This window comes from Coptis chinensis, chromosome 5, assembly GCF_015680905.1.
Source record: "Coptis chinensis isolate HL-2020 chromosome 5, ASM1568090v1, whole genome shotgun sequence".
Taxonomy (NCBI): Eukaryota; Viridiplantae; Streptophyta; class Magnoliopsida; order Ranunculales; family Ranunculaceae; genus Coptis; species Coptis chinensis.
The window spans coordinates 47,737,432-47,760,994 of record NC_141460.1 but is presented as its reverse complement, the minus strand read 5'-3'; the positions used below and the strand labels follow the sequence as shown (position 1 = coordinate 47,760,994).

The 23,563-nt window shown below is 35.2% G+C and overlaps 1 protein-coding gene and 2 long non-coding RNA genes across 7 annotated transcripts; 1 reads left to right on the top strand and 2 right to left on the bottom strand.

The window, feature by feature from the left end:
- Positions 1-6,249: 6,249 nt before the first annotated feature.
- LOC147497723 (uncharacterized) lies at positions 6,250-9,008 on the bottom strand. Its single transcript, XR_015197184.1, has 3 exons — positions 8,839-9,008; positions 7,829-8,008; positions 6,250-6,729 (listed from the first exon to the last, which is right to left on the bottom strand). It is a non-coding gene; the product is annotated as an uncharacterized LOC147497723 (long non-coding RNA).
- An 871-nt stretch (positions 9,009-9,879) lies between these two features.
- LOC147497722 (replication factor A protein 1-like) lies at positions 9,880-14,576 on the bottom strand. Of its 2 annotated transcripts, XM_086560067.1 has the most exons (6): positions 12,504-14,576; positions 12,377-12,410; positions 10,600-10,759; positions 10,259-10,535; positions 10,107-10,182; positions 9,880-10,030 (listed from the first exon to the last, which is right to left on the bottom strand). In XM_086560067.1, exons 1-6 carry the CDS (start codon positions 12,586-12,588, stop codon positions 9,895-9,897), a joined length of 768 nt encoding a protein of 255 aa, XP_086416193.1. In that variant the 5' UTR covers positions 12,589-14,576; the 3' UTR covers positions 9,880-9,894. The 2 variants fall into 2 exon arrangements, with proteins under 2 accessions (XP_086416193.1, XP_086416194.1); XM_086560068.1 differs by lacking the exons at positions 12,377-12,410; positions 12,504-14,576 and adding an exon at positions 11,090-11,366.
- LOC147497721 (uncharacterized) lies at positions 11,477-22,545 on the top strand. Of its 4 annotated transcripts, none has more exons than XR_015195223.1 (7): positions 11,477-12,125; positions 16,343-16,486; positions 16,610-16,674; positions 19,504-19,556; positions 19,646-19,680; positions 21,588-21,743; positions 21,849-22,545. It is a non-coding gene; the product is annotated as an uncharacterized LOC147497721 (long non-coding RNA). The 4 variants fall into 4 exon arrangements; XR_015195224.1 differs by lacking the exon at positions 11,477-12,125 and adding an exon at positions 14,670-15,807; XR_015195225.1 differs by lacking the exon at positions 16,343-16,486.
- The last annotated feature ends 1,018 nt before the right edge of the window (positions 22,546-23,563 follow it).

The following is a 23,563-nucleotide window of genomic DNA, read 5'->3' as shown; positions in this document are numbered from 1 at the left end:
AATGACCATATGGAAATTGCAGTTTCCCATGAGAAACCAAGTGAAGTTTTGCATGAAAGTAAGTAATATATTAGTTATACTATTAGTTATAGTTTTTAATATTATTTTATTTTTTATATTATTAGTTATAGTTTTTAACATTCATTTTAATTCAGGCGTTGTTTCCAACCATTGGATTTTGGAGAACCAACATTAGTGTGTCCTTATTGTGATGATGCCATTGTTTGGTATGAAGAAAGGAATGACCGAGCGAAAAATCCTAAAAATCCAAAGTTCTCTATATATGTTTTTGCGGAGAGGAGGAAAGTTCACTACCTTTTTGAAAGATACACCTGATTTTTTAAATGAGCTTATGGACTGCAATTAAGGCTCCCGGATCAAAAAGTTTATGAAAAATATCGAGTATATAATGACATGTTTGCTTTCACATCAACGAGGAGGTGATGTTCAAGAATCAATAAACAATGGTCATGGTCCTTACGTCTACAAGATAAAAGGGGCAAAACCACCACAAAATTGGCACCTTGCTTCCACCGAAGGTTTACCCCTAAGTTTTCCCAACTTTACATATATGATCGCGATAATGAAGTTGTGAATAGAATGAACTCTCTTAGTAAGAAAATTTTGACAACAATCCGAAGAAGAGTTGGATTCAAATATTGTGAAGGGACTGATAGATATGTTAAACAATACAAACAAACTTCACTGAGACTTATAGAATGGCAAAGGACCGAGGTTTAAAGAGTCTGAAGTAGGTGATTTCAGTATAAAGCTTATTAGTACAAGACAAAAGGATGGAAGACTTTATAACATGCCGACATCATCCGAAGTTCTTTTGACTAATTGTTGAGGAAAGAGAGTGAATTTGGTAATTACCGTGATATTGTGGTGGACAAAAAAGGATATGGCCTGAAAAGAATAAATGAATTGCACCCAAGTTTCATGGCCATTACAATATCCTTTTGTTTCCCTCATCTTGAAGCGAGTGCAGGGATTGATATCCCTTATCGGAATAATGTCAAAGTTGGGAAAAGGACAAACATAAGCATGAGGGGAGTTCTATGCTTCAGGTTGCAAATGAGACTACAAGAAGGAAAAACAATTGTTCTTGGTGGGCGCTTGAAACAACAACTTATTGTTGATTCTTCTTGTCTTTGTAAAAACCCGATTAGAGTTGATGGGTTAGAAATAACCCGGCGGACTAATCGTCTTTGGGCTTTATCAAGGATTAGTTGATACGATTACTTTGAATTCAAACCAGGTTTTGTTGGAAGCGAATAGTTTTACCATCTTCTTTCACGGAGGTCCACGTTATATCTTTGCCGAAAACTACCAAAGGCTATTGCGATTTGTCGATGGGCTGGATCTCTGATCTATTCATAACTTGCAATCCTAAATGGCCTGAAGTTCAAAATGGCGACGACAAGGTTATCTCGGATATTCACCGCGTCGATTTCCACTGAAATTGTCTCTAGGGTTTTTGAGATCAAAGCTGCATGAACTTATGACGGTTGCCAAAAGGCGTAAAAGGTTCGGAAAAAGCTTGGGCAGGTAAGTAATTTACTAATTTAGTTGTTTTTATAACTTATTCTTTTAAGTAATTTTTAATTTACTAATTTAAGTTGTTTTTATAATAACTTATTCTTTCGTAATTTTTAACTTTTTGTAGTTAATTTGTAGACTTTATGACTATCATATTGCTAAGAAAAAATATCCCACTTCAAATATATGATTAATCTATAAAACAACACTCTTATAGAAGGTCTATGCGGGAATGGGAGAGTTCTTGAGGCCTTATCCCTGTAACATCCATAGAATTAAGCATCTCGACATCTATAGATTCATCTTCCAAATCAATATCCTTAATACCAAGTGTAGTAAATGCTTCAGTAGCTCGCACTATATCTCTTTGAAACTCCTGAATAATAAAAAAAAAAACATCCAAGTGATCCATAAATTGTGTAGAAGAAATATGTTTATATATGTATTACTATCTCTTTGAACTTGTTCGCTTGTTTTCTAAATTCGTCCATTTCAAAATTTTCTAAATGCGTATCCTTGTAGGTTACGTTAGGCACTTCAACAACCGTCTCGCGCAGAGCAGAGGGAGTAAGAAATTTCAAGTGAGAACTTTCGTCTTGACACAATCCAGTCTCAATTTGAGGCATATGAGACTGCAAATAAATTTTTTGCTGAAGTGGTAATTGAAAACTATAAAGCAGGGGACATTGTTTGGTGCCATGATTACCATCTCATGTTTCTTCCTGAATACCTGAAGAAGCACAACAGTGAAATGAAAGTTGGTTGGTTTATTCATACTTCGTTTCCTTCTTCAGAAGTCTATATAATACTTCCGCATTGAAAAGAGCTGCTTTATGCTGTTCTCCACGCTGATTTGGTTGGGTATGTCATGATTTTTTTTTTCACACGAACTTCAAAGTTTGTTAAACCTTGTTTGTACTGTTTAATTTAATGTACTCTGTTTGGTATATTCAACGACAATGCTCTAATTTTGATTAGAAATGCCTTTGCATGGATAACTTTTTTTTGTTCCAAGATGAGAAGTGTCCATTTTTGGGATAGATATGTAAAATATCTATAAACTTTATAGCATAATTGCATCTCATTTTATGTGTTCATATAAATATAGTTTTCTAATATATAGTTATATTGGCAGAAGGCCCTTAACGTAGAGTTCCTTGCTCTAATTTTCACTGCATCTCATGCTTCCATTTAGATCTATTCTTCATAACGTGAGTTATGTGGATGAATGTGTTACTCTATCTAGTTTCCTTATACTCAAGCTTGTAGGGCATCAATGATTCTAACTCATAAATATTATTCCAGCTTCCAGACATATGATTATGCAAGACACTTTGTAAGTGCTTGTAATCGTATTCTTGGGCTTGAAGGCACACCTGAAGGAGTAGACGATTGTGTGAAACTGACTCGGGTGGCAGCAGTAAGTTCAGTATACATTTTTCCTCGATTGTTTATGATTCTTATGATCAAATTTCTTTTTAATAGCCGTTCTACTTATAAAGGAACTAACATTTTTCAAGAATTTCAAATGGTATATGGAATATCTACTTATTTATTCCCAGCTCTTATTTTCCTTGGTTGTTTTGCTTTTGTTCTTCAGTTTCCTATTGGGATAGATCCTGATCGATTCATTAAACGTATTGCACTTCCAGAGGTCCAAAAGCGCATCGATTGTCTGATAAGTGAACTTTCTGGCAGAAAGGTGGGATTTCACTCTCAATGTATGGTAGTATAAATAGAAAATATATGTCTGCTAATAATAATTTATTACTCAGTCAAGTTTCTGTTTTGCACATTTGATAAGATTATCAAACTCGTAAGAAACATCATCAAATTTTCTGTCAGTTTGCTCATTGTATAAGTATCTCGACATCTATAGATTCATCTTCCAAATCAATATCCTTAATACCAAGTGTAGTAAATGTACAACAATTTAACTTGACAAAACAGGTCATAAACCAAAGAAATATAACTACATGCAAATTTGAAACAAAGTCTTACTTGCGAGACACCGGTGTCAAACAATTGCTTGACTTCAAGTCGATATTCATGCATAACGCTTTTTTGTTTGCTGAACTGTTCCTGTTTCATTTGCTTCTCTAGGAGCAAGTGCTGTTTTGGGATTCTTCGCTTCGGCTTGCAGTCTGCCCTTTGATTACGTTAAAAGTCAAATACAAAAGATGCAGTAAAATGCGACTGGAAAGTACCCTTACAGCGGCTCTTTGGACTTTGTCCTTAAAACTTGGAAAGCAGGAGGAGCCTTAAAATGTTACACTGAATTTCCTGTTTATTGTGTTAAGATTGCTCATTATGTCAAGGTAAGCTCTTCCTCACAGTATTTAAAGGTCATATAGGATTCTTTGTTGCGAAAAGGATTTCTTTATGATATTCTCCTTTCTCAGGGAAAATTCATTCCGACTTAACATCGTCCCTATATCGCCAGTAAGTGCTTTTTCTTTTTTCTCTTCACATATGTCAAATTTGTTTTTCATTTATAGTTGTGGAAATTAAGATTACAGGATTTCATATTCAATTGTGGTAGACTATCAGTAGCATTTGTTTTTGTGACGTACTGGGATTCTGACTGCATGTTCTCCATCTTTAGCAGGTAATATGTTTATTTCTTTTATTCTAACCGTTTTTCCTTGAGCTCGGTCTGACATCATGATGTTACTCAAGGTACAGAAGCTGAAAGGGCAATTCGGAAATCTCTATGTGATTATCGCGCCCCCGACCACAGAGCAAAATGATTCCTTTGTTCGTTCTTATTTCAAGTGAGTTGCCAATCACCTGTTATCAAACTGGTTTTTACATGACAAAATTATGTTTTTGAGGAACTTGGATATGTTGGTTTGGTAAGGTATGGCATGGAGATGACTTGCATTGAAATTAAGCCACTGAAGTGATTATTTCTAATTTTTGTCTCTCTTGTAGATTTCCTTTGTATTTTTTGTGAACTGATACTGGGCTTTTGTAGATATTGGTTTCTAGGCAAGTGGATGTCATGAATTGCTTGTGGGAATTGTTAGTTCCAACATCGCTCTATTTTCTCCTTAAGGTTTGCATTAAACTCTCACTCTCTTTTTGTTGGGTTATCCTTGAAAAGTGCTATAAACCAATAACTATATCTTTTTTATGGATATAAGTCTATGACTAATAATAATCTATGATAGATCGTAACTTGTTTCCCTACAAACACTGAGTCACCCAGACACCCTTTCATGGCACTATGCTTGATCTCTGGGAAGGGTGCTTGGATGGCATACCTGGTACTGATCGCTATTATGCTGATTCTGTACTTTCATAAAAAAAAATATCTCAAATATTCATACGCACATAGAGCTACCTGTCTTCAAAAATGATTTAGATGCCATGCTCTTAACTGAAGAGTTAACTACGTTGTTTATGTAACCACACTAATATTATATAGTTGTTAATGGTGAAGAAGGTTGGTGATAAAAGAGAGAAAAAGAGGATACGGCCTTACTTGGTTGAACAACCATGTACAGGGGAAGTTGACTAACCTGTAATAGAACCAGTGTTACAGTCATTCACATTTTTGCCTGCAAGAACCTTTTTTCAGCGTTGATTTATAAAATGCTTCCTGGTGTTCCTTTGCTCACAGAGGATCCAGAAGTATTTCAAATTCGTGTGAGAAATAAACTGGAAAGTGATGGTATTTAAGAATACACTTGAAGGATATCAAAAGGACACAGGTGGTGTTCTAGAGTTATACCAAGCTTCACACATTGCACTCCCAGATGAAATGTTTTTGGAAAAATTGAAATCCTAGTCCCATCAATATCTGAAATAGGAATTGTCTTACGGCTCAATGCATGCTCTATGAAGACTTATGAATCACAATCACAAAAATTCTAAACATATAAGAAACATAAACATGCCAGCTATAGTAAAGAGCTCCTTCAGTTCACCCCCAGCCCTGGGGCATGGTACTTATGTACATAGATACATCCCAGCTAATTGAGTCTAAGTGTGTCGTATGCATTTTCATATGTATATTCAGTGCGTTGAATTGGGGATGAGGCACTTGATATTTGTACAGGTGAGGCCCCTAGTCTTGCTTCCGTTCAACTTCCAGTGCAATCGCATTGCGACGTGTAAATGGAGGATTGTATTGCAAAATGGCATTCTGTCATAAATATGATAATATACAGTTTGACAGTAAGACGTGTGATCTTACCTGTGCAACCTCCACCAGGGCACCCTCTTTTAGTTTGAATTGCATATCACTTCTTAAAGCATCCCTTAACTTTACTTTCAAAATAGCATTTCTTACTGCACACTAATGACCTTACAATGAGTCAGACTAAATCAAGCATTTGAATTGTAAGTTTCGATAAGAACAAACATTTGTTAGAAGTTGCACACTAAAAACTTGTGGCAGGAATTACATGAGACAACCTCTATTTCTCTTACATATATTCTATTACAAATTGACTTTTCTGTTACCACTTTAGTTAGAGTATGTATTCAAGTATGTTATATTGCTTGGATTGTGGCTTACTGTTAGTTTTTATAAATGCAGAATCGGGATCGAAATTTGGCTCAGGAATGTTTTTGCTTGTTCAAGTTGTTCTCTTGTTGGATTTCGTTCACGGATGGAACGACGCATGGGTTAAAAAAGATGAGCAATTCTGGTTAGTGGAGTTTCTTTATACTGTTGATATGTCTATAAACCATAAAACGTTTTAATTCTGCTTGATTCTTAAGTTATTATAGCTCATCTAATTAAGGTGTAATAATAGTTAATCCTATAAATTAGACTCACTTCAAGCATACACTTTGAAAGATCATCTCTCCCTAGCTGATGGTTCGCCCAGTCAGCCAGAGTAGCGTCCCTATTAAAGTCTCTACTCACGCATCTAAAAAGACTAAAATTATTGAAACTAAATACTGAATGGAGTTTTTAAGGGCTTCCAGTGCCCATTTACATCTTGGTTCATTAAAAGCCGTAATGACCTCCACGCACTCCCTCAAAAGCAAATTTTGTTCCTCCGAACTGTCTAGCTAGCTTTACTACCACTTCTGGCTGCTTACGTTTCTACTTCTTTAGCATTTGTAACTCTAAACGTCCTAACTGCTGCCCCTACTCATTTGTCTCCACTGTTCCCTACTATGCTCCCAGCAGCAGCCCATCCAGTTCCCATTGTTAAGGAAGCATCAAACCTGAAAAGGATGCATTCATTAGGAAATATAGGAAAAATGCTAGTTTCTTATAAAAACTTACAATGCAGTCAACAGTTTCGTACAAACTATAGGATTTGTCATTTGTGAAGCCATATAACAGGAATGGTGCAGATCTGTGGACATGGTTTGTAGTTTTGAAAATCCCAAGCATGTAAACATGTTGGAATTAGAGAGTTTATTCCGCTTGATAAATAATTTATTAGGAAACTTGTATAGCAGGGCTTGAGACTCAAAATCTTCTTTATCTCAATGACTCTGATTTTTGTGTTTGTTTTTGCATTAGTTGCTCTGCATCCAATTATAAGTTGCTAGCTTTCAATTATTATCTCATTCCAGTTATTATATACATGTAAGATGGTGTCCCTTGATGTTTTTATTGTAAATGAATCTTTATTACTAATTATTCACCTAAAAATTCCCAAATGAAAACTTGTATTGCAGTTTGTAAGCGGCAGGATGCTATCTCTAAATTGAAAGTTGAGGTTAGTGGGTTAACCTAATTTTTCGTTTTTCTTACTGTATAAGGAGTATCTGAAAAATGTGATATGTTGTTTCAAAAGAGGGAGCAAGAGGATGGATTCATTTCTCAGAGTGGTGACTTCCATACCTGGGATTGACAAACATAATGCTAATGCGGTAATTTTGTTCTGTCATTATGTTTAACTGGTGAACTGAATAAGACTTTTACTGTACATGCATGTTTATAAGAGGCAACTGCATCTATAAGAGGAATGAATTTCTTATCTTTCATAGTTGACCTGTACCCCAATAGGGGACTCACTTATGAGTTATCCCCGATGAAGAAGCCATCCTTAGAATACTACGGCAAGTAACTTATCTTTTATATAAAAATTAAACTATATAAAAAAAAATTGTTTAAAAAACATTTGACATATCTTTGTTTTCTTGTTCCAAATATAATGATTTGGGAAGTCAATATCGATTTTTTCTTGTTCAAGTATCATTGAATAATGTCGTAGTGGTGTATTGACCTGCATTATTTCTTGCCAATTTTAATCATAATTTATAGACTAACTTAATTATTTATTTGAAATCCTTATACCACACGTCAACTTACCTTATCTGTCAATCCCATGTAGTCTTCATAAGAAATAGTATTCTGGTTTTTCTTGTAGTAACAGAGTCTATTTTGCTCAATTGTATTCCACGCATCATTTAATGTTTCACTAATCATCATTCCAGCATTTATTGATCCGCAATTAGTTGCGTCCACATCTATGGTATCCATGTGGTTTACCTGCAGTATTTTAAATAATCTTAGTAGCTATTGATAGAAAATTATAATCTTATAATACTATAATCTTAGTACAATAATAATTATTAATTCACGAAAAAAAAAAAAAAAAAATCTTGGTACCTTTGCTTTGTAGCTTTTATTTTTGGTTGGACTTGTACTTTGATTAGAAGTTTTATTAATTAATACTTATCTAAATTAGATAGATATCAAAATTAGATATTTCACTTTGATTAGAAGTCTTATTAATTAATACTAATCTAAATTAGATAGATATCAAAATTAGAGGTTATCAATTGGTAAAAGATAGATTTAACAATAAAAAAGCTAAATATTGTTTGAGCATTGTTTGGATTATTTTTTGGATTATTTGATATTGAATATTTATATCATAATTTTCCAAGGTTTATGTGTGATAGATAACACATCTTTATTGTCAAAGATGTATGCTACTTATCATAATGGGATCGGAGTCTGAACTGCATTATCTTCATTCTATATAATGATCTCGACTCTGACATTATTATCAAAAAAGTAATGAATGTATTATAATATCTTAATGATTAAGATAAAATCCTAATAAAAGAAAAACAATTATTCAACTACTGAGAATTATTTATTCCTCTCCAAAAGATTCTTCATTTGCTTGATACTCTCTGTGTCCTCATCACTTTACTCTTTATTTTTTTAGCTTTCTTTGATGGTCGAATTTCTTCAAGTAATTTCTTTGGAAATCACGCTTCATTTTAACATAACAATATATTGGTTATTTATTTTCTTAAAAATAGTAAATAAAATATTAGAAGAGGAATTCTAATAAAATTTGAACATACCTTTGCATTTTCTGTCATTGATTCAACATCTTTATTATCTTCAGATACCATATTTGTTATGGTAAATGATGGAAACTTTTCATGCATACTATATTTATTGAGTTTGACTTGAAATATCCAATGACTACCAGTATTTTTTTCAAGTTCTTTTCGAATGTCATCAAAATCTTGACCCTGCAAATTATATAATAAATAGTTAATAATAATTTAATATTGAAATAAAATTAAATGTGTTTATGCTTTACTTGCCTTTTTCTCTAAATCAAGAACTTTTGCAATTGGTACTTTCACAATATCTTCCGCTTTGTTACCAAAAGCTACTTAAAGCTTGATCATTTCAGGTTTCATCCTCAACCCGTAGTTTTAAAAGGTATCGTAGAATTAAAACATTTAGAATATTTGTACTCAATATCCTTTTTATTAGACATTTGTTGGAAGACTTACCTTTTTTTGGTCTTAAATATTTGGCTCCACAATCTGTGCATGTATGTTTCGAACCACTATCAACGTGTTTTATAGTACATTTAACATAAAGTTTCAGTAGTACCAGTTGGTCCCTAACAACTTAACAAATTTTCCTCTGCATGTGAAGACCTTTTCCCCTGTAAAAGTCATAGATTACAAAACTAACTATATAAATCATATGATATTGAAAATATATGACAAATAATGTAATAGTAAATGGCTAACCTGATTTGTTGGTTCCATCCCATATCTTATGAGTTCTTCTATTGTTATCCCTGTCCTTGCTCATTTTTTTTCCTCTAATGAAATTGGTTCTTCGTTGTCTGTTTCTTCTATTCCAATTTTTTTATCAGGGTCTTCAAATCTTCACAATTGAAAAAGAGAATCATTATAGAAAATATGAATAATTGAAAATTTTGTAAATAAAACTGATCATAAATTACCTTTTTTCTCATTTCATGAACATATTTTAAATCCAAATTTATGTAAAGCTTTTGTTCTTTGATGAGACACATACTTGGAATTGCACTATTAAATTGGAAATAGTTTAGTATGATAAGAATTATTTTGGAAACTAATACAAAGATGATGTTAAAGCTTAAACTTACTTCCAATCTTTTTGAGAAATAGGGATGTCAGAATGACAATAACATTTTCTTCCTTATTGCTTATATTAGCAATTGTATCAGACATTTCTCCCCATAAAGCCACGGTCTTCTCATAACCCCTGTTAATTATCTCAAATTGTCAAATACAATTTAATAATAGAAGAAAAAATTGTGTACTTATGAATTAATGTTTACCTTTCGTCTACCAAAGTAATTTCTCTAAAACCTTGTGGTTTTTTATTACCAATTTTTTTCAAAATTGTTATGATATCTGTATTACAAATATTGTTAGATCATTCGAATATGCATTATTAAAATATACAACAGATAATAAGTTTATAAAATACCTTTCAAGTCACATGCTGAGGCATCTTCTGTTGCAAGGAATTTTTCGAATTCAACAAAAGTGAACTTGTAATTTTCAATACTCTTGTCATCTTCATTGGTAGGAGTTACTATAGTTGCTTTTGTAAACAAAATTTTGCAGTTAAATCGTACAGGACGGTAACTCTTGTCTTCTTTGTCCACTTCAAATTTCTCAAAAGTATAAATTTTTCCCTCTTCCAGTTTTTCTCTAAATTTGTCTTTTAGGCTGTCATGTACCTTGGCATGGATTTGATCTCCCTATGATTACAAAATTAAATTATTAAGTAAAAAAAAGTGATTATTAATTAAATGTATATTTGACCTTTTCATCAATGAGAAGCATGTCTATTCCAAAAGTTTGTTTTCTGTTCAACGGATTAAAAGGGAACCACAATCTGCTGACACGTGCTTTCACTATACACTTGTCTGTTTTTTGGTTGAGCTCGGCAAGTCCTGTGTATTTATTTTCCATAGTGTAATGCCTGCGAAACAATATTATAACATTGTGAATTAGTTCCTTAACAAAAAAATATCAATATATATTGATTGAGAAATTATTGCGTAATAAATCACAAATAGACACTTGGGCACCGCCATCTTGAAGTTTGATGACTGGCATAAGATTCACGTCCAGTTCAAAAAGGTATTATTATTGTTTAGTGCTTGTGCTAAGGAGTTAAACAGCTTGACCATAGGGAAAGTAGTCAAACTGGATTGAGATGCAGGGTCGCATCACCAGAAGAGATTGAGCTAATTATATTTGAATCATCATCAGTGGCAGAGGTATGGGGAAGGCAGGAGTAGGAGTTTACCCAGCGTGGTACTGGAACTGACTGTGTCTTGCTTGCCACAGTCTTGTGATAAAACTCACTGCTTCCAGAACTGCAACTGGGATTGATGTGACTCCTTTTACACCTGATGTACCTTCAAAGACTGCATCTGATGTGCCACCCAGTATACAGTCAGTTCTAACACGGGTATTTATATGTGTTTCACGGTTTTGCTTTGAAGCGAAGCTAGTAAGCTTTTTACAGCTGTCATATTACAACTGGATCTGACACGTTCGATTGGGCCTTAATTTGATATTTCTTTTTTACGCCCACACACAGTTTGTAAGAGTGACGCAAACTACTAAGGTCACTGTTCTTAAAATTGGTCTAGGTGGTCTCTTGGCGCTAGCGGTGTCCAACCGACTTGCCTATGCCCAAATTATTTAAAAAATTTGTGGACCGATTCGACGGGTCTAGGTCGACTGATTAGGCGGGTCTAGACGACCTCTAGGCGGTCTAGTCATTTTTTTTTATCTACTGTGATATAGCCAAGTAACTCAAAAATGACCACTTAGAGTAGTAAAACAAATGTTATGGTTAGGGTGTTTGGCCTGAGTAGGGAGGTTACCTGAAGTCTATAAACTACATTTTGAGGCATCGGTAAAAACAAAAAAATGATGGCACAATAGGGCAAAATAGAAAAACCACAATAACAACATGACTACGAAATCCAACTAATGCTTTTAATATAGTAAGACAATAGTCAGCTGCGTACGGCTTGTGAGCACAAATACTCTAAACAATGCAAATGTAAAATTAGCAATGGTGATTGTGAGGCATCCATTATACCTCATTGGCAGCAAGCAATGGCAGAAAAGTGATCAGCGTTATAGTGGACACAGACCCGGGATCTGGTTCCTCTTCCTGAGGGTAAGAAAGTTATAGGGCTTAATTTGATACTATTCTCACCTATCCTTTATTGGCAGTTTGAGAGCACATTGCAGGGGCACTTTGCGTCCTGTGGGGAGGTAGCAAGTGTGTCTCTCCCAAAGGATTACGAATTCGATGCTTTGAACGGGTATGTAAAATTTATCCTTGTTATTTTCTAGTTATGAGATATTATTTTTACTACAATCTACACTTGCAATTGTGGCTGTAGCGTGTAATTAAATCTAGGTATGATACAAAGTCTATTAGAAATTTAAAATAAGTTACATATGTTATCCTAAATAAAAAAAGTTACATAGAAGTTACATAAACAAAAGTTGAAGAAACAAAAGAGGAACATGTTACTTTATAAATTTTGTTAATTAGAGGAATATGTTGTACCTGTATGATTGCTTAACTTGAATTATAGAATAACCTGCAATATACAATAGAAGAATTTAGAAACTGACAAAATATTTTGATTAATCGTAGGATTTATATTTATAGTTCTTGTTTTTTCTAATAATACCTTTGTTAATTTGAGGAGAGAAGCTTTGTAGATTAGTGGAGTATGGTTTTTGGTTGTGATTTATAGTTGTTTTTTGGATAAACATCCGTAGGTAGTAATAGAGTTCTAATACTTCTAAGACTGTGAAGTGTTGTGTTAGTTTTAGAGTTTTAATTGTTTAAGACTTCTAATTGTCTAAGAACTGAGCGATAGATATCTGGAAAACTGAGCGATAGATATCTGGAAAAACTCACGATTCAATTGTAATTTAGGACAGCTTACAATTGTAATACCTAAAGAAATCATTCCAAGGCATAGTAAAAGACCTAGAACCGATAATAAAGACATTATGTCCAAAATAAAAGGGCCAACACTGGAACTGAACAATTAGTATAAATTATGCTTAATTAATCGGTTATCAGTATTTCAAACATAATGTGAACATGAGAGTAAATTGTATTACAACCAACAGACCAGATACCTGAATTGATGCCTAAGCCCTATGTAACAAATAAGTGCCTAACAATTATGATTCGAGGAAAGCTCTGATTAATCTTTTCTTCAGGAATCATAACAGGCCAAGTCTCATTATTATCACGATACATTTGCTCAGTCTCTAAATACTGCCCCTTCTCCAAAATCATCTATCTAATGCTCTGTGTAGATGTGTTGGCAGCATCAAAAACTTGCTCAACTCCGTTAACAAATGTGACTTTGATTTCTGGTGGATGGTCATCGGTTCATCTTTGCACTTGAAGTTGACAGGCTGGGTTGGATTCCTTGGCTTTTCTAGCATTGCATTGGGCTAAAAATTCCAAATACTGATAAGAAATTTAAATAAAAACTCACTTACAGGAGTGATGTGCATTGTTGACTAACTTGTTTAAGATGAACAAATTTATTACGATTAGAGAGCTAGGTTATTGGTTAGAGTAACTGATAAAATAAACAAACATTAAAAAATCAAGTGAGCGAGATAAAGAAGCGCGCAAAAACAGTAAGTACCGATTTCGGCAAACTCAACATTATGTCACATTAAATACAATATCTGATGCATCATATATATACAGTATATATATGATGTTCACTGAGTCCCTTTATATACAGTATATACTGTATTGAGTGTAATGTTTCTTGCCTTAGACCCGCTACTTGGCTGTTCGACAGCGAAGAGTAGTTCTTGCTGCGAAGTTACAATCAGAGGATAGATCATTTGCTGTCAGCAGAGCTATGAATTAAGGAAAAATATGGTAACCTTGTATAAGATGGTAAACTTGGACTATCGCTGTAAATGTAACTAAAATTGAGCAATTGTGCGAACCCATCATTTTGACCACACGTGAAAACTCAGTAATTTGTCAGCTCTGGTCGGTTTTCACGTCTGTATATCTGCCTCATGTACTTGTCAGTTGCTAGTCTAATAAGAGTGTGTCACTACATGGCACACTAATATTTTGCTCATAGTGTGTGAAAAGACTCTACTTAGTAATTACTTAAGGTTTACCATTAATCTATTATACTTGAGAAATCATTGAACCCAGGATTGGACAGCATAGGAGGTTGTGTCCCAGATTCTAAATTTTTTTGAGCCATTGCCCGTGGTTTGAGGAGTGCATTAGTCCTTACCGGTGCGAATGTAAGTGGTCAGCTAGTGTATGCATCCGATATTTGATGGTGGTTTGCTACCTTTGGGACGTACTGGACCAACTCTTGTGGTCCTGTCAGTGCCAGGGAAATTCAAGATTCTGAGACCTGGAAGGTAAAACCAAGTAGATTAGTTTAGAAATTTGTCTCATTACCCAGTTAAATTTAAGTTTCTTTATTTGGATATGCATAGCACCTTGAAAACACAGTTCTTGATGTCTAAATTGGATTGGGCAAGGCTCAGTTGAGTACCTGGTCAAGTTATTGAAGTACTCTTTTGAGTTCTTTGATTATCTAGAAACCATAATAACCTGGCCCTGTCCTTAACTATCTTTCGGAGCTATAAAATAAACAAACATTAAAAAATCAAGTGAGCGAGATAAAGATGCTGTTCTCAACTTCCCTGAACTGATTCCTCAATATCCAGTCGCCAAATCTAGATCGCCCTCAGATATCAGATAAAGCAGCACTCTGCAGCTGCAGCAATGAGACTGCACACAACTTCTAGTACCGAATCATATTTAGTACAGAGTGGGTCAAGAAATGACTTCGGTGTTGGTGGTCATGGAGAGGCATTTGTGGATGAAGAGGCATTGTTTGACATGCCAATGCTACTGGAGGATATGGCCCTAGGAATGCTGCTCAGCCCTCCAAGAAATAACTTGTTTCTATCTGAAGACTGCGTAGAAATTTTGGATGGAGGAAGCTTATGGAACTATTCTTAAGATTATCTAACATATATGCATACGCTGTTCTTAATTCTTAGCATGTATATTGTGATATTGCCTGTGTTCGGTGTTCTAAATTTTGGGAGTGTTTCAAGCTTGAGAATAATCTTACACAACAGAAAATCATCAGAACTAATATGTGTGGACATGAAAAACAGTAAGTACCGATTTCGGCAAACTCAACATTATGTCACATTAAATACAATATCTGATGCATCATATATATACAGTATATATATGATGTTCACTGAGTCCCTTTATATACAGTATATACTGTATTGAGTGTAATGTTTCTTGCCTTAGACCCGCTACTTGGCTGTTCGACAGCGAAAAGTAGTTGTTGCTGCGAAGTTACAATCAGAGGATAGATCATTTGCTGTCAGCAGAGCTATGATTTAAGGAAAAATATGGTAACCTTGTATAAGATGGTAAACTTGGACTATCGCTGTAAATGTAACTAAAATTGAGCAATTGTGCGAACCCATCATTTTGACCACACGTGAAAACTCAGTAATTTGTCAGCTCTGGTCGGTTTTCACGTCTGTATATCTGCCTCATGTACTTGTCAGTTGCTACTCTAATAAGAGTGTGTCACTACATGGCACACTAATATTTTGCTCATAGTGTGTGGAAAGACTCTACTTAGTAATTACTTAAGGTTTACCATTAATCTAGTATAGTTGAGAAATCATTGAACCCAGGATTGGACAGCATAGGAGTTTGTGTCCCAGATTCTAAATTTTTTTGAGCCATTGCCCGTGGTTCGAGGAGTGCATTAGTCCTTACCGGTGCGAATGTAAGTGGTCAGCTAGTGTATGCATCCGAGATTTCGTAAACCTTTGGGAGCACTGTGCATGTGTGTATGATGGTGGTTTGCTACCTTTGGGACGTACTGGACCAACTCTTGTGGTCCTGTCAGTGCCAGGGAAATTCAAGATTCTGAGACCTGGAAGGTAAAACCAAGTAGATTAGTTTAGAAATTTTTCTCATTACCCAGTTAAATTTAAGTTTCTTTATTTGGATATGCATAGCACCTTGAAAACACAGTTCTTGATGTCTAAATTGGATTAGGCAAGGCTCAGTTGAGTACCTGGTCATGTTATTGAAATACTCTTTTGAGTTCTTTGATTATCTAGAAACCATAATAACCTGGCCCTGTCCTTAACTATCTTTCGGAGCTATAAAAAGTAAGTTGATTAGAATGTTTTCTTGCTCTTTGCTTTAGAACTGTGCTTTTATCCACTGCAACATGAAAGGGAGAAAATAATAAAACAAAAAGTAGTGGAACCATTTTGGTTTCGCTGCCAGTTGAATAAGAAGCTGGAGGTTGTTGAGTTCGACCTTATGTAATCATCTGCTTGTTATTAATTCAATTAGAGCAGAATTCACTGTTACGTTCAGTAAAGAAGTGTAAAAGTACCACTAATACTGCCTGCTGCGGCATATGCACTTTGTAGAAGTTAAATTAGTGGTGGTACATCTTTGTAGGTCAATGATGAGGAAGTTGAAGCCATCCTGCTTGCTGCGTCATATGCACTTGCAAAAATTCATATGCATCTTGTATACAGCGGTTAAGACCACCATGAGTTAGGGGTTTTCAGTTACTTGCAGTAGGCAACACTTTTCTGGAAGGTCTGTTTTCATTGTAGATAGTGACATGACCTTATCGGGAGAGAGCATGATACGTTGTCACTGATTTTGGTTTACTGATTTCATTTACATTCCATCTTCTTTCTTTTTTCTGGTACCTATTAGATTCTGTTACACAGCAAGGGGAGGGTTCTACTATTCAGAAGAGAATGTTTTCGAATTTGGCACAGGTAACATCCATTTTCCATCTTTACTTATATCTTCTAACATTTCCTTAAATTGTTAAGCAAGGGGCATTGGCTTCCAACTTGAAATAACAAATCGTTATAATAATACAACAGCTACAATAAGGGTTTACAATATAATTGACTGGAAAAATTAACTATTCAAACTACTGATATTCTCTGAACAAATAGTTAGAACTAACTTCAACTCTCCAAAAGCCATGTAGTTGACATCTTTGCAACCCTTTCTCTATAGCTTCTAGCTCCTGAAAAATAACATAATTCCTTCCAGAACCACCACAAAAAGCCAAGACAACTTCACCTAGATGGTCGCTTGCAGCACCACCATATCCAACGCCAGTAGACCTGTTTAGATTAAAGTAAACACTTTTTTACAAATTGTATCCTAGACCTACAGAAGAGACAATCAATCTAATTCCCAGGAGATCTGCTGCCATGCCATTGTATTATGCAAGAAATTAATATATATTTATTTAACTTGTTTTTATTTTAATCTTGTATGTGATTCATCTTGAATGTAAAATAGCTATATTAGGACATACCTTGAGTTGATATGTTCATATTGAATTGAAAACTTCTTTATACACGATGTTCTTTGTGCACCGCCGGGTTCATTTTCCGCCTTTTTATTAGGAATTTCAATCCCTTTCTTGAGGTGGTTCGCGAGACAAACAACATATAACTGGCCATGTGTGAAAATTGGTCTTGGTAAATAAACACCAACCTTATCAAAAGTCTGACCTTGACTTTTGTTTATAGTCATAGCGAAACAAACTTTGACAGGAAACTGTTTCCTCCTGAAGACGAAAGGCCATTTTGTGTCACTTGGAGACATAATCATTCTGGGAATAAAAACTGGTTCTCCTATCTTTGTTCCAGTAATAATTGTTGCTTCTATGACTTTTGGAGCAATATTTGTCACTGTGAGTCTAGTACCATTACACAGTCCTTCACTTTGATTCATGTTTCGCATCAGCATAATAGGGACTCCATGCTTAAGCTTCAGATTGTGGTTTGGTACTCCGGAAAATTCCAAGCTGTTTAAAAATTCTGTTGGATACAGAACATCTTGTTCTGCGCACTTTCCTGGGATTGGACATAGAGAGTCTGCACTTAAGTAGCTTTTTAAATCTCCAGGAATTTTTGAAACAACTGCAGAATTTATTTCGTCTACCGCGGTCATTCATTCTTGATTGCTAGAATACTCCTCTCTTTCAAGTACTTAACTTCTGTATACTTATTCACCAAATCTGGATAAATGGTACCGATGATATCTTCAACTGAGTTGTCACTTTCTGAAATGAGTAAGTCATCAGGTATTTTGATCCAAGTCGGCTCTATTTCTTCGTTCATCGCCTTTGCAGGTAGGTTCCCATCTCCTAAATCTAGAACCCATTTGCTAAACTCATCTACGTAACTAATGATTGTCATAGTCCATCACGTCACTCTTGAGTCTCATGTTTTCACTCAAGTGAAAAACTTGGCAGTTTTTTCCAAAGTTTTGATTTGTTAATCGAAGCTTTAACAACATCAATTCTTTTACCTCTTGGTATGACTGGCAAAATTTGTCTGAAATCTCCACCCATGAGAAATGTCTTTCCACCAAAATCTCTAGTATTTGGTTTCAATAAGTCTTTCAGAGTACGGTCAACGGCCTCAAAGCCGTGCCTATGAGTCATTGGAGCTTCGTCCCACACAATAAGGTCAGCTTTTGAAATAAGCTTGTGTAGTTTTGAACCATGAGAAATGTCACAACTTGTGGTCTCATCTGTAGGTATCATAATTTTAAACCTTGAATGTCGTTGTTCGTCCACCTGGTAAAAGAAGTGATGCTATTCCCGAAGAAGCAACTGCAAGAACAATTTTACTTTCAGAACGGAGTTTTGAAATGATAGTCTTGTAGAGATATGTTTTCCCAGTTCCCCCACTTCCGTAGACAAAAAAAACACCTCCAGACAAGGCCTCAACTGCATCAGTTACACAGTTGTAAACATTTTTCTGTTCATTGTTGAGACCGTTATAGAGTTTGATATGTTCGTTGTGCAACTCTAAGCAGTTGTAATCCAATTCTTCAGCAATCAATTTGTTACCATAGGATGCTTGTGAAGAAATATTGAATTTAGGAAAACCTTCAATATCTGTAAGTGTTTTCCCCCTACGAACCATGATATTCTCAATCTCGCAAAGAGTATCATTCTTTATCTGGTCATCACTTAGCTGGAGACTTTGGTTGTGGTTGGTTTTTCTGTAACGAAACAAAATATCTTCACCAAGGCTTTTCTGATGATTTTCAAAAAGTATTTCTGGAGATGTAACCTCACACAGCAAGATTAAAGTGACAAAAAGTTCTCTTAAAGAAGCTGGATTTGCCCACTCGCTTGCTTGCTTCATAGCATCATTCCATTCACTATCGTCCTCTAGCAAACCGTATGCCTGTAATCCAAAAATGAAGGATTACATAATATAAAATGAAAAACTTGATATTAAGAAATAAATTAACAGGACTTAAAGTAGACTCTTCAGGAATGCCAATAAAAATTGAAGTGCACTTGGCTTTAACTTGGGATGTCTTAAAAAAAAATTGAGAATATTTCCTACCTTACTTTCGTTCAACCACACATGAATGAATAAATGGTGTATTCTCAGAAAACCTATATTATCCACAGGAATGTATTGAATCAAATAGGTCCTATGTGTTAATCCGGATAGTGTTATTGATATAAATTTTTTATTAAGTAATGATCATTTAGGTGTACCCTTTATTTTACGGGCAATAAGAACAGTACCTTATTTGATGGTTTTCTTTGGTCAAAGCATATGTCGCACAACTTGCAAGCCATGGAAAGCTGGTGCTTTGGGGAGCTAAGGTTTGAATAAGAAAATTGGTTTGCATTTATAATTTCCTTTCTATGTACTCACTAAGATTCATAAGTATATTATGTATTTATGTCTACAGATTAACAGCCTCATTGACAAAGGACAGTTATGGAGGTTGGCCACTTCATCCTTTCTTCATTCAACCTCATGGTCTGGTATTGAACTTGCATACTAAATCTGTGATGTTACTACTGATTTGTTAAGTTAACAGCTTTTGTTGAGGTTTGCATGAGTTTAGCTGGTACGAAATCGTTCCTTAAAGGTTCTAGTAGGATTTTAGTACTCTCTAGAGGATTAGGCATAGATTGTCCATACTATATGTGAAATATAGAGAGGCCTCGATCTCAACTGTTTACAGGTGCTATCAATCTCCTAGACTTTAATATATTACAAAAAAGCTGTTAGTAGTAGATGGACAATTGAAGTAGTTGAAAGATTACCTGACATGCTGCTTTAAAAGTTGGATGTGGGGTTCCATTAACTGTACGAATATCTTCATAACTCCTAGGTCCTTTAACAATATTAAGCAACATTCTTAAGTAGAACCTTTCACCTGATGTAGGATGTGCGTAGTAAACTCGTCCAACTGATATTCCCCGTTTTCGTAGAGTCCACTTATTATACTTTTTTTTCCAAACAAATTTAGTTGGGAAATCAACATACGTAAGTGTCCTGGCTAATTCATACTCTTCATTTGCCTTGAACCATTCTCAGAACTTTGTTCGGACGCTTTTTCACGACGACTACTACTTTTGGATCATCTTTTCATTTGTAGTATACCATATTCTGACCTTCAAGATGGAATGGCAACCTTCGACACTTTCGGATTTCTCAGATCAGATATCAAAATTTAAAAGCCTCCAAACTCCTTCAGAAGAAGAAAGAAATCGACAGTCTAAGAAGTTTGATATTTCATCAACATCCCTGACAATTTGTTCCTTACTGTTACTGTCAGTTACTACATTCTCAACAATCATTGCAGATGCTCTATCCTTTCCCTTGTTAATATACTTGAATAGGTACTTGATTGACCTTGCTTTGTTGCAGTGTTCAACATTTATGTGGGCTTGAAACTTCACAATCAAGTCCACATTGTGTGGAATGACCCATTTGTTATCAAGAGTTATTCCGTCTTTTTGTGCAGTTCGACCATTGTCTCTCCTCATATAGACTGTGAAGTCATTTTCGTCAATCGTTGTCTCGCTACAGAATGGTTTCGGATAGTGCCTAGAGCATTTTTGATTCCCATCATCAGTTTTTACCATGCAAGGAGAATCTGGTTTAGACTGGCCACATGGACCGTGAATCATGAATTCCACAACTGCATTATACGCAACTTTGTCAGCAGGGTCAGGCAATTCGGCAGATATAACTCTGTTGACTTGCGAAGGGGTGGAAGGCTTTGCTGAGTTCTCCAAAAACAGCAAGATATGAGCATGGGGCAAGCCTCTCTTTTGGAACTCTATTGTGTATAGAGCTGCAATTAATTGGAAGTTAGTATCAGATTTTCATACTTTAATAATATAATATTTACTAAAACTTAACAGTAAATATAAAGACTTTCCAACAAATTGTTTACAGATGCTATGTAAAGAAGTTGCAAACTAACAGAAGCAATGGAAATAAACTAAAAAGTGGACCACTTCACCACTCTTTGATTGACTGTTCCTTTTGGTATATAGGACTTTTAAGGGGATGGAAACCTAGGATGCTATTCCACATAGCCATATACGAAGTACATTAGAACAAAAACAATTTGTAAACTTATTAGGATGAATTTGTGTGTATCTATATTGAAAGGTACACACATCCAGATGCGCGAGACTTCTGGATCATAGGTGTCAATAGTCTTTCATATGATGACTTGAAAGGTAATAACATAAAAATTCTGATTCAGTTGTAAGGAGAAAACTTATACTCTTATGCTTGATGATATCTTGAATGTATTTTAATGTGTTCATGACTTATTTTTTCCTCTCTTGATCTGTTTGTTTGATGTTCACTGTGATGTTTACTATTAGGTTCTCCTAGTTCATAATGAATAAAAAGAGACTTCTGCAAATATTGCTCTTTGTTGGGGACTCTAAATGGGTGACATTGTGAGACGTAAGAGCACTACTGAGGCAAGGATCATGGTTAATCTTTCCTGGTCTGAAAAAGTAACTAAAATTAAACAGGCAAGAACTAATCTCTTGTATGGCTTTTCGAGTATTGTTTGTAGCTTTTCTAGTATAACATCATATCTGGGACTTCTATGTCATGTCCCTATGTTAGTGGTGCAGGTGTTTACGTGAAGACTTTCCACCCTGATTGGTCACCTTCAGCAATCAAGTCTGCCCTTATGACTACAGGTACTTTGTGCTGTAATAAAGATTTATTTGTTTGTTATGTAGAATTCTTAATACCAATTTCATGAAGCAGCTCTTAAAGCTTCTAAAAGAGTTCACTTTGAGAACGAAACTAATCCTGACTCAGTTTTGAAGTTTTTTCAACAACACGGATTCACCAATACTCAAATATCAACCATGATCAGTTAATTACCGTTGCTTCTCTTGTCTGATCCTAACAAAACCCTTGAACCCAAACTTCAGTTTCTCAAAGAGGTTGGTTTTTCTGACACTGACATAGGTAAGCTCCTTTCGAAAAGCAATACCTATCTCTTTGCCAGTTTAGAACACAATATAATCCCGTCTTTCAATTCGCTTAAGATGTTACTTCAAATAGAAAAGAATGTCGTTTCGGCAATCAAGGCTAGCAATGGTGTGAATATTCTACGTTTGGAACCTCATAAGTTTCTAGAAACCAAAATTCAAATCTTGCGGGATCATGGTGTACTTGACTCAAATATCTCTAGATTCATTTCAATTGAATTTCAACACTTGGGTGTAAAGAACAATGATTTTAATGACGTGGTTAAGGAAGTTATTGCAATGGGAATCGGTCCATCAAGCAAGGGGTTTGCACATGCACTTTGTATAGTGTCAGCCTGTTAGGGATGACTAAGGCTAAGCTTTGGTAGCGAGATGATGGGAATTTATAAGAGTTTTGGATGGTTGGATGAGGAAATCCTTTTGGCCTTCAGACGTCAGCCCATTTGCTTAGCTATTTTGGAGGAAAAGGTTAGGATTGGATTGGATTTTTTCAACATAAAGAAGTGGGAGCCTGCATGTCTTGCCAAAGCTCCAAACATACTTGGTCTTAGCATGGAGAAGAGGATTATTCCGAAGTTAAATGTTATTGAATTTCTTATATCAAAGTGCTTACTTGAGAAAGACATGCACATTGTTAGTCCATTATTTCTGACTGATGCCAAGTTCATCCAGAAATATGTGGCCAAGTATGAGGGCAGAGCTCCTGAACTTTTGAAGTTGTACCAAGGTAAGCTTCGATCAGTGTAATTCTCGTTCCAACTTTTTTGTGTTTTAATATTTGAGGGACATCAGACTTGAGTTTCAGAAAGTGAATGACATTCTTCCTGGTAAATCTGGAGATATGCTTTCTATGAGAAGTGTGAATGATATAGGTGAAAGAGAAGATCAAACAATCCACCTCTTAGAATCTCGAGCTTCCAAAGACGAATTTAGATAATCTGAAGAAACAGAATATGGACAAAGGGGATTAGAACTTACCTACACTTCTCCTGGAGATGGTGCGAGCTGCCAATTATTAATTTGTGGAAGCAACCCACATGGTTTAGGTTGTGATGCTACAGATGGCAGTGAAGAGCATGATTTGGTGAATATGGTTACTGAATCAATTAGTGTTCCATCAGAAACACCAACCACCACTCCATCAAATCAATTAAAGCGTCAATCCTATCCAAGGCACCCATGCCTCAGCTTGGTTACAGAGAGTTCTCAAAGGGAAAAGATGATACTTAAACGGCTTCAGGTCATTTACCATTTACTCAAGTGGATGTCCTTAATTGTAGCTTGTATGTTATATCTTTATGCTGAGTTAATCTAATCGTTTGGAACCTGCTTTTTTTTTTGTCTCT

Coding starts and splice junctions, on each gene's coding strand:
- LOC147497722 (XM_086560067.1), bottom strand. CDS start 12,588: ATGTTTATCCAAAAAACAACTATAAATCACAACCAAAAACCATACTCC. Junction 10,536..10,599: donor TGCTTCTCATTGATGAAAAG/GTCAAATATACA, acceptor TTGTAATCATAG/GGAGATCAAATCCATGCCAA. Junction 10,031..10,106: donor ATTACTTTGGTAGACGAAAG/GTAAACATTAAT, acceptor GATAATTAACAG/GGGTTATGAGAAGACCGTGG.